The sequence below is a fragment of the Ranitomeya imitator genome, chromosome 10, assembly GCF_032444005.1.
Source record: "Ranitomeya imitator isolate aRanImi1 chromosome 10, aRanImi1.pri, whole genome shotgun sequence".
Lineage (NCBI taxonomy): Eukaryota > Metazoa > Chordata > Amphibia > Anura > Dendrobatidae > Ranitomeya > Ranitomeya imitator.
The window spans coordinates 121,089,495-121,100,766 of NC_091291.1; the positions used below are offsets into that span (position 1 = coordinate 121,089,495).

The 11,272-nt window shown below is 43.6% G+C and overlaps 1 protein-coding gene across 1 annotated transcript; it reads right to left on the reverse strand.

The window, feature by feature from the left end:
- Positions 1 to 303: 303 nt before the first annotated feature.
- On the reverse strand, positions 304 to 10,863 carry RBM7 (RNA binding motif protein 7). The gene is made up of 5 exons (XM_069742482.1): positions 10,707 to 10,863; positions 5,481 to 5,643; positions 3,713 to 3,809; positions 3,200 to 3,299; positions 304 to 2,503 (listed from the first exon to the last, which is right to left on the reverse strand). The coding sequence occupies exons 1-5, from the start codon at positions 10,794 to 10,796 to the stop codon at positions 2,186 to 2,188; spliced, it is 768 nt and encodes a 255-aa protein (XP_069598583.1). The 5' UTR covers positions 10,797 to 10,863; the 3' UTR covers positions 304 to 2,185.
- Between the last annotated feature and the right edge of the window lie 409 nt (positions 10,864 to 11,272).

An 11,272-nucleotide genomic window follows, 5' to 3' on the forward strand; every position in this document is an offset into this window, starting at 1 on the left:
TAAGGGCTCCTGCAGACATCTGTGCAATCTGGGTCCACAATACACGGACTGGCCGCACCTCTCCTGACCCCGAGCATCTCCTGTCGGGAGACCCGCAATCAGATCAGTCCCACATTGGACCGATTTGCACAGACGTCTGCATGACCCCTTACCTTACTCTTTATCTAAACTTATCTGTGCCGATTTACAACCACATCAAAGTTTGGTTCAACTTTGATGTGGTCTGTGATCCCAACTGTCAAACAAGGCAGTACACAAAAGTACAAAAAAAAAAAAAATATATGATCAAAACTGAGGCCAGGATACAAGTCAATAGAAATAGATTTATTCCACTCTGTACAGATCAGTACAACATGGTCTAATATTACACCAATAATCACAAGTTTACATTGCCTCCTATGAATACTTTGTAGTAAATGCTGGCTGATTTTGAGGCGACGGTACGTGATACGATGTGTAACTGCTCGGATGCACTACTGTACGGTAGAACACATAAAAGGTCTAGAAATACTGAGGATCTTCAGGACGTGTGCCCGTGGGACTTCTATCCCGTGGAATTTCTGTGGCAGATTTTTTGGGTGGTTTACAGAAAACTAATGCAAAGCGTAGTAGATTGTGCAGAGAAAACGGACAGCAAATCTGGTTTGCACCGCAGCAGCGTGTGGCTGAGATTTCACAAAATGTAATCTACAATGCAGAGTTTTATTTTTTTTTTTCTGTATAATCTGCCGTGTATTCGACTGATATGAGTGCGCCTTTACTATTAGATCTGACTGAATCTATCATGTACGACATTCAGGGAAAAACACTGCAGACGTCACCCGACGGGAAGGAATTTACATTTGTTAGTCAAGTTTACGATTTAAAATAAAAAATAAAATTTTACCCTCTTACAAAAAAGTAATTAAAAAAAAAATTACACCACCGACACATCTATTGGTAGGACGAGAATTACAAACATCATTAATATAGAAGATGTTAATACTTACATAATAGATTAAAAAAAAAAGTTTATACCATATTGTGCTTGCTTAAAACTTGAACCGATAGGACAGACTGTTCAGAAAGGTTGGAATTCTGCAAACTCCACTCAGGTGTATGGGGAATATGGGGAAACTGGAGTTGTTTTTTTAATTATACACTTAAAAAGGGAAAGTTCACATTTTACAAGCATGGATCTTCACATTGCTCCTACAATACATACACATTAGAGGGATCTTCAGCTCTAAGCCACTGGATAGGCACGTCCGCCCTCGTTCTGGCGCTCGGAGAGGATCCCAGTAGAGGAATCGACACACTGATTTAAGAGCCATTACTTGCCTAGACCAGAAAACCCCTTTAATTTAGGTGTATTATGGGAGACATGTCTGTAGGTGCCTGAGTTTGCAGAAGGAGCGATGAGTCTTGAATGCTTGCGTCGCAGTGACTACATGTCTCGCGGCTGTTAGACATGAAGGGATTGCCCATTTGTTAGCTGTGAGACATGCAGTTGTGGGGACTAGAACATATTTTTCGAGCACGCTGAATACACTGTTAGCACACGAGCATGCTCAGATAACACCTTATCCCAGCACATTCACTCATCCTAGTCTTGATCTTTCCTTACAAAACTCATACTAAAAGCTAAATAGACGTCACCATGGTAAAAATAAATAAAAAAATAAATCAGCTGTTACTAAAAGGTTTTCCCGCCTAGTCCAAAGCAGAATCAGTAGCAATACGTGAACTTCCCCTTCAAGTTGAACACTAGCGATTCAATGATATTCACAACGTGACCGGACTTTATAGGCTGTGCTACGGCGGCAATTTCCGTGTTGGACCACTTGCCTACCGACCCAAACTTACAGCATCCTGTGTGGGAGGCTGCTGGAATTACTGCAGTAACGGACTGTAAAATATGGCTGCTGTCACGTTACCATCTTACAAAACAGACATGGTTATAACAAATATGTAGCTACATGTATAGACTACATAAAGATTTCTTTTTTTTAACAAATACAATATTTTTTTTGCTGCACCGAATAAAAATTATTTAAAAACACCATGTTCCTCAAAAAATATGTTATTCAGGACAGGTTTAATACAAGGTTGGATGTAACCTTGTATTAAACTGAAGGCAAGGACATTTTCTTTTAGATCCCAATTATAAGACCTTGTCACACAGATCTCCCCTCACAGATGAACACTAATACTGAGAGTGGCGCCATCTGGGCTCTTTCCTCTGATGAGAACTGCGACCTTCGTGGTAGTGCTCCTCTTGGCTGCTGCCCCTGTAATAAGAGTCTCTGCTGCTCTGGTAGTCGTTACTTTGATAAGGATGAGAGGTTTGGCTCCGGTTTTTTCGGTGGCTGGAGGAGGACTCGTGACGCATTGGTGAATGAGAGGAGCTTTGATTATATGGACTGTAATAGGGTGAGTAATTTGCTGCTGCTGATGGGGAGGAATAAGACATCGTGTCTGTACTGGGACTGTGAGGAGAACCTTGTCTGTAGTAGCTATTGATCTAGGGGGAAAAAAAAAATGAACTAGTAACAGGTTGGGTATGCATGGTTATTCAAAAATATGTCCCTATAAATCACAACAAGTATGGCACTTCAAACAATATATTACCACTAGTGGACTTACAACACAAGTAGTGTATGTTCCGGGGTGAGGATGGGGGTCTCTCAGTCGGCACCTGTCCCTGTCTTTCTGTGCTCACTGCAAACCACTTTAACTGCAGGTAACGTTCCTTGTTTATTTAACTATATCCATCATTTTTCTGGAACTCTTTATTGAATCCGACTAAGGAGTTAATATCCTACTACACAGAATGTCTGCTGTATTCTTTATATGGTAAGAATTGTATCTTGAGCCTTATATAACGATCTCTGTGTTGATCAGGACCAGTTCTTAGGTCACATTTGCTCTAAATAATTTGTATAGAATGCGATTATATTTCATAATAGATGAATTTTTTTTGTACTTTGACTATTATACAGTGTCCTTGTACTTTGGAGCTGTAAGTTTACCATTCTTTTCTTTGTGATTTTGAACATGCCGTAGTGAGAGGCCGTAGTGAGAGGCCGTAGTGAGAGGCCGTAGTGAGAGGCCGTAGTGAGAGGCCGTAGTGAGAGGCCCCCCCCCCCCCCCCCCCAAGTATATTTATATCAAACCATAAGTGGGGATAATATGAATGTAAATGCGTGTAGTCACCCACCATTGCTTGTCTGTGAAGCCCATCTGGAGAAGAGTATGGTTTCTGATAGCTTTGAACAGGAGGAGAGTGGTCGTATCTCATATCAGAATTGTAGTCATATCTAGAAAAACAAATATAAATCAAAATGTCAAAACAATCAATAATTGTAGCCAACAGCAAAGATAAATGGAGCTCTGCTGTGTCAGAGGAAACATAGTAAGAAAAGCCAGGAAGGATGTAACGTGGATGACTAGTCTGAGGTCGGCCGTGGACTATATACATACAACACAGTTGGATCACTCTCGGCTGGCTTTTCAAAACACATTTTCTCTGAAACACCAGAAAGTTTTACAGTAAAACAGACAGCTGCAATAACAAGAATTGGTCTCGGATTCATGCTGCCTGTCATCCTTTTAAAGTTTCAGTCAATTTAGTGACAAGGCTTTGAGAGAGATTTGGGGGCTTCGTATATTGTCTGCCTCTGCTGGAAATGCCATTGGTTCCTCTAAATGCATCCAGGAGACTTAATCTTACCTGTTGCCATTTGATGGCGAACCATTTCCAGAAAAGTTGCCGTTTCCATGTGGGGAGGATGCTGCATTATTTGCTTCTTGAGAGGCGTGACTGCTTCCTAAAAACATAAGAGATTTAAAATCGATTGCAATATCAGATGTTAGGCATGAGAGCAGGGCTGTGGAGTCGGAGTTCATATAGAATAGACCGGCTGCTAACATATATATAATACACTGGGTGCAGTAGTACAGTGCAGGATGTGCTGTACATTTTTTCATAGGAATTTGGGAAAGTTATGAAATGTCCTACAGTATGTCTGTTCTGTTCCTGATCTTTGGGTATGTGCACACGTTACAGATTTAGTGCAGATTTCACCTGCGTTTTTACACCTGCGAATTCCTATTAAGGAATCTGTGTAAAACGCTGCGGAATCCGCACAAAGAATTGACATGCTGCAAAAAATAAACGGAAGCAATTTGGTGCGGAATTTTCCAGCAGCATGTGCACAGCGGATTTGGTTTTCCATAGCATTACAGGCTACTGAAAACACATGTAAAACAGCTGCAGATCTGCAACCAAATCCGCAACGTGTGCACATACCCTAAGGATCTCGGCTTTAAAGAGAACCTGTCACCCCCAAAATCGAAGTTGCGCTAAGCCTACCGGGATCAGGGGCTAATCTACAGCATTCTGGAGTGCTGTAGATAAGCCCCCGATGTAACCTGAAAGATGAGAAAAAGAGGTTAGATTATACTCACCCAGGGGCGGTCCCCGTGGTCCGGGGCCTCCCATCTTCTTACGATCACGTCCTCTTCTTGTCTTCACGCCGCAGCTCCGGCGCAGGCGTACTTTGTCTGTCCTGTTGAGGGCAGAGCAAAGTACTGCAGTGCGCAGGCGCCGGGAAAGGTCAGAGAGGCCCAGCGCCTGCGCACTGCAGTACTTTGCTCTGCCCTCAACAGAGCGTGAAGACAAGAAGAGGACGTCATCCTATGAAGATGGGAGGCTCCGGACCGAGACACCCATCGGACTGCAGCGGGACGCCCCTTGGGTGACAATAATATAACCTCTTTTTCTCATCTTTCAGGATACATCGGGGGGCTTATCTACAGCATTCCAGAATGCTGTAGATAAGCCCGATGCCAGTGGGCTTAGCTCAACTTCCATTTTGGGGGCGACAGGTTCCCTTTAAGTTGAGATGAATCTGTGCTGCACTTTATGTACAGGCTCAGTAGCGAGGCAGTGCTGTGGAGTCGGATGTTTAGCTTACGGACTCCATAGCCCTGCATGATAAGACACCTCACCGCATAGTCCGAGCTATAAAGAACTTTCAAGTTTGGAAGGTGCTACGTTGTTGAGCAATGTGGCTGATGTTGATGAGCAGGAAGAAACAAGACTGTCGTGTCTGGTTAGCTCCGATTGCAGCATCTAAGAGGTTATGGTGCCGTAGTCAATAGCTTTTAAGTGGTCAAACAGAAGGAGGCAATCGGTATCTTGATCAGCAAATGTTAAAGGGACACTGTCACCTGAATTTGGAGGGAACAATCTTCAGCCATGGAGGCGGGGTTTTTGATTCACCCTTTCCTTACCCGCTGGCTGCAATATTGGATTGAAGTTCATTCTCTGTCCTCTGTAGTACATGCCTGCACAAGGAAATCTTGCCCTGCACAGGCGTGTACTATGGAGGACAGAGAATGAGCTTCAATCCAATATTGCAGCCAGCGGGTAAGGAAAGGGTGAATCAAAAAACCCCAAACCCCGCCTCCATGGCTATCTATCTCTGCCCTCGTACCTGATCTGTACTGGATTTTCAGAGGCCTTCCAAACAGTTTGACTCCATTTAACAGACTCATCCCATAGGGAACAGATTCTTCATGCTTAAATTGTACAAAAGCAAATAATTTTGAAGTGCCATCTTTGTCCTTGGGGATTTTTACATTTAACGCAGGACCAGCCTGGAAGAAAAAAAAAACAAAAACAAAAAAAAAAAAAACCACACAATTACTTTGAGCAAGTTCATATAACACAGGACAAGTGCAGTCTGAAGAGGAGAGAAACAACTTTTTTTTTATCTGCAAGATGATTACCATAAACACACACAAAAAAAGGCAGAATTGCATTTTTTTCTGTAGTGAAAACGGGCAGGTCAGTGAGAAGGAAAACAATATGGCTCTAAGAAGCGGATGAAAAAAAAAAAAAACCCTGCTAACATTCACTTGCCAACAAAGAGCACAGCTGATTAGAGGGCTGCCGCTCATCGGACCCCGCTGAGCCAAAATGGAATGACGTTTTTTAAGGAGGTCAACAGCAAAAAAATAAAAATAAAAAAAAAATGGCGGAGTAACCATTAACCCCTCTGTGACCTTAGACGTACTATCCCGTCGAGGTGCCCTGGGCTTATCTGACCCTGGACGGGATAGTACGTCATAGCCGATCGGCCGCGCTCACGGGGGGAGCGCGGCCGGGTGTCAGCTGCTTATCGCAGCTGACATCCGGCACTATGTGCCAGGAGCGGTCACGGACCGCCCCCGGCACATTAACCCCTGGCACACCGCGATCAAAGATGATCGCGATGTGCCGGCGGTGCAGGGAAGCACCGCGCAGGGAGGGGGCTCCCTGCGGGCTTCCCTGAGCCCCCCGCAGCAACGCGATGTGATCGCGTTGCTGCGAGGGTCTCCTCACCTCCCTCCCTGCTCGAGCCCCGGATCCAAGATGGCCGCGGATCCGGGTCCTGCAGGGAGGGAGGTGGCTTCACAGAGCCTGCTCAGAGCAGGCACTGTGAAGGCTGCAGCGCTGCTAGTCAGATCAGTGATCTGACAGAGTGCTGTGCAAACTGTCAGATCACTGATCTGTGATGTCCCCCCCTGGGACAAAGTAAAAAAAAAATTTTCCAAATGTGTAAAAAAAATAAAAAAAAATATTCCAAAATAATGAAAAAAAAAAAATATATATTATTCCCATAAATACATTTCTTCATCTAAATAAAAAAAAAAACCAATAAAAGTACACATATTTAGTATCGCCGCGTCCGTAACGACCCGACCTATAAAACTGTCCCACTAGTTAACCCCTTCAGTAAACACCGTAAGAAAAAAAAAAAAAAACGAGGCAAAAAACAACGCTTTATTATCATACCGCCGAACAAAAAGTGGAATAACACGCGATCAAAAGGACAGATATAAATAACCATGGTACCGCTGAAAGCGTCATATTGTCCCGCAAAAAAAGAGCCGCCATACAGCATCATCAGCAAAAAAATAAAAAAGTTATAGTCCTGAGAATAAAGCGATGCAAAAATAATTATTTTTTCTGTAAAATAGTTTTTATCGTATAAAAGCACCAAACCATAAAAAAATGATATAAATGAGGTATCGCTGTAATCGTACTGACCCGAAGAATAAAACTGATTTATCAATTTTACCAAACGCGGAACGGTATAAACGCCTCCCCCAATAGAAATTCATGAATAGCTGGCTTTTGGTCATTCTTCCTCACAAAAATCGGAATAAAAAACGATAAAAAAATGTCACGTGCCCAAAAATGTTTTCAATAAAAACGTCAACTCGTCCCGCAAAAAACAAGACCTCACATGACTCTGTGGACCAAAATATGGAAAAATTATAGCTCTCAAAATGGGCTAGGGCTAGGATTAGGGTTAGGGCTAGGGTTAGGGCTAGGGTTAGGGCTAGGGTTAGGGCTAGGGTTAGGGCTAGGATTAGGGTTAGGATTAGGGTTAGGATTAGGGTTAGGGCTAGGGTTAGGGCTAGGGTTAGGGCTAGGGTTAGGGCTAGGGTTAGGGTTAGGGTTAGGGTTAGGGCTAGGGTTGGGGCTAAAGTTAGGGTTAGGGTTTAGATTACATTTACAGTTGGGAATAGGGTTGGGATTAGGGTTAGGGGTGTGTCAGGGTTAGAGGTGTGGTTAGGGTTACCGTTGGAATTAGGGTTAGGGGTGTGTTTAAATAAGGGTTTCAGTTATAATTGGGGGGTTTCCACTGTTTCGGCACATCAGGGGCTCTCCAAACACGACATGGCGTCCGATCTCAATTCCAGCCAATTCTGCGTTGAAAAAGTAAAACAGTGCTCCTTCCCTTCCGAGCTCTCCTGTGTGCCCAAACAGGGGTTTACCCCAACATATGGGGTATCAGCGTACTCAGGACAAATTGGACAACAACTTTTGTGGACCAATTTCTCCTGTTACCCTTGGGAAAATACAAAACTGGGGGCTAAAAAATAATTTTTGTGGGAAAACAAAAAGATTTTTTATTTTCACGGCTCTGCGTTATAAACTGTAGTGAAACACTAGGGGGTTCAAAGTTCTCACAACACATCTAGATAAGTTCATTGAGGGGTCTAGTTTCCAATATGGGGTCACTTGTGGGGGGTTTCTACTGTTTAGGTACATTAGGGGCTCTGCAAACGCAATGTGACGCCTGCAGACCAATCCATCTAAGTCTGCATTCCAAATGATGCTCCTTCCCTTCCGAGCCCTCCCATGCACCCAAACGGTGGTTCCCCCCCACATATCGGGTATCAGCGTACTCAGGACAAATTGGACAACAACATTTAGGGTCCAATTTCTCCTGCTAACCTTGGAAAAATACAAAACTGGGGGCTAAAATATAATTTTTGTGGAAAAAAAAATATTTTTTATTTGCATGGCTCTGCGTTATAAACTGTAGTGAAATACTTGGGGGTTCAAAGCTCTCACAACACATCAAGATGAGTTCCTTAGGGGGTCTACTTTCCAAAATGGTGTCACTTGTGGGGGGTTTCTACTGTTTAGGTACATTAGGGGCTCTGCAAACGCAATGTGACGCCTGCAGACCATTCCATCTAAGTCTGCATTCCAAATGGCGCTCCTTCCCTTCCGAACCCTCCCATGCGCCCAAACGGTGGTTCCCCCCCACATATGGGGTATCAGCGTACTCAGGACAAATTGGACAACAACTTTTGGGGTCCAATTTCTCCTGTTACCCTAGGGAAAATACAAAACTGGGGGCTAAAAAATAATTTTTGTGGGAAAAAAATTTTGTTTTATTTTTATGGCTCTGCATTATAAACTTCTGTGAAGCCCTTGGTGGGTCAAAGTGCTCACCACACATCCAGATAAGTTCCTTAGGGGGTCTACTTTCCAAAATGGTGTCACTTGTGGGGGGTTTCAATGTTTAGGCACATCAGTGGCTCTCCAAACGCAACATGGCGTCCCATCTCAATTCCTGTCAATTTTGCATTGAAAAGTCAAATAGCGCTCCTTCCCTTCCGAGCTCTCCCATGCGCCCAAACAGTGGTTTACTGCCACATATGGGGTATCAGCGTACTCAGGACAAATTGGACAACAACTTTTTGGGTCCAATTTCTCCTGTTACCCTTGGTAAAATAAAACAAATTGGAGCTGAAGTAAATTTTTTGTGTAAAAAAGTTAAATGTTCATTTTTATTTAAACATTCCGAAAATTCCTATTAAACACCTGAAGGGTTAATAAACTTCTTGAATGTGGTTTTGAGCACCTTGAGGGGTGCAGTTTTTAGAATGGTGTCACACTTGGGCATTTTCTATCATATAGACCCCTCAAAATGACTTCAAATGAGACGTGGTCCCTAAAAAAAAATGGCGTTGTAAAAATGAGAAATTGCTGGTCAACTTTTAACCCTTATAACTCCCTAACAAAAAAAAAAATTGGTTCCAAAATTATGCTGATGTAAAGGAGACATGTGGGAAATGTTACTTATTAAGTATTTTGTGTGACATATCTCTGTGATTTAAGGGCATAAAAATTCAAAGTTGGAAAATTGCGAAATTTTCAAAATGTTCGCCAAATTTCCGTTTTTTTCACAAATAAACGCAGGTAATATCAAAGAAATTTTACCACTATCATGAAGTACAATATGTCACGAGAAAACAATGTCAGAATCACCAGGATCCGTTGAAGCGTTTCGGAGTTATAACCTCATAAAGGGACAGTGGTCAGAATTGTAAAAATTGGCCCGGTCCATAACGTGCAAACCACCCTTGGGGGTAAAGGGGTTAAAAGGGTTCATCCAGAATTTTTTTTTTTTAAATCAGTGCTGCCAAAAAAAAAAAAAAGGGGGCGTGTTATTGGCAGCATAGGTTACAATGGGTACATGTGGTATCTGTGAGAAAAGAAAGAAAACAGACGTGTGAAGGAGACCTTACGCTATGTTCACATGTTGCTTTTTTGCCACTTTTTTTTCTTGGCAATAATAAAAAAACCTGCAGTCACATTGCAGGCTATGCTGCATTTTTTCCACATACAAAAACATACTTTATGGATTTTTTTTTTCAGGAGAGCGGTCATGATAAATGGGTTTCCATCCTACTGTATCTGCATGTATTCCCCAAAAACGCAACAAAACCTGATGGCTGCACTTTTGCAGTTTCTTAGGCTACGTTCACATTTGCGTTCTGCCGGGCTGCGTCAAGCGCAGCCGCGGCGACGCATGCGCCCCTATATTTAACATGGGGGCACATGGACATGCGTTTGCATGCGTTTTGCGATGCATGCGGTTTTTTTTTGCCGCAAGCGTTAGGGCGCAGAGGACGCAGCAAGATGCATTTTTTTTGCGTCCAAAATTCGGCAAAAAAGGCCGCATGCGTCACAAAACTATGCATTTTAGCGTGCGTTTTTGTTTGCGTTGTGCGTTGCGTCGCCGACGCAACATCGCACAACGCAAATGTGAACGTAGCCTTATTGCTTTCTGTAGATGAAAAGCCGCTGTGACAAGTGAGAGAATTCACATGTTGCAGATTTCCAGTTCAGTCGAGGAACAAAAAAGGATGCGCGTGAGACAAAGATGCATAAAAACGCAGCGTGTGAGCACGGCCTAGTCCCCCAGTATTCACGCTGCCACCTTGTGGGACCCCGGCACATTATGTCTAGATTAGCAGTAGTCACCGGTTACCGGCTTTTGGCGCGCACCCGCCGCCATTCTTACTGCACGTTACCCCCAGCGCGGGAACCACAGCCGCCCCTTCCCCCCGCACAGTAAAGGCTTCCGAACCTGCAGGAACAGCTCGAACAGCAGCTCCTCCGTAGCTCTCGGGTCCAAATTCCCAACGAACAAGGTCCTGTCAGCATCCGCAGCCCCCATCTTCGTCCGCCAACGCCAACCACAAAATAACGACACCGCCAAGCGCCGCCGTCGCACAAGTTCTACGTCATTTCCGTATATGGCCACGCCCTATGACAGAAGAGGGGCGGATAACTCATTGTGGGAGGAGTTTGGAGAGGATCGTGACGATTTTTGTAGCTAGGCATCGGAGAAGCCAATCAGGTGGCTGCTTATTTTCAAACATTTCCTGATCTAAAGTAAGAGCTGGGCTGTGATTGGCTGCAGCCTGTTGCCCCCCTTTTTTTTACTATTTTTTTTATTTTTAGTGGTTGGAATACCTCTGTGTACCCTCTCTGCTGCTGCCGCTGGTGTTCTGGCCTGTAGGTTTATTGGTGCCATGTGGGATTACAGTCGATATGTTCATCATTTTTAGTTCTATTTTTTTAATGCTGAAAAAAACGCATTCTGGCATTTTGTTGTTTTTTTTTTACCGCCCGAGGGGTTAATTATTAATT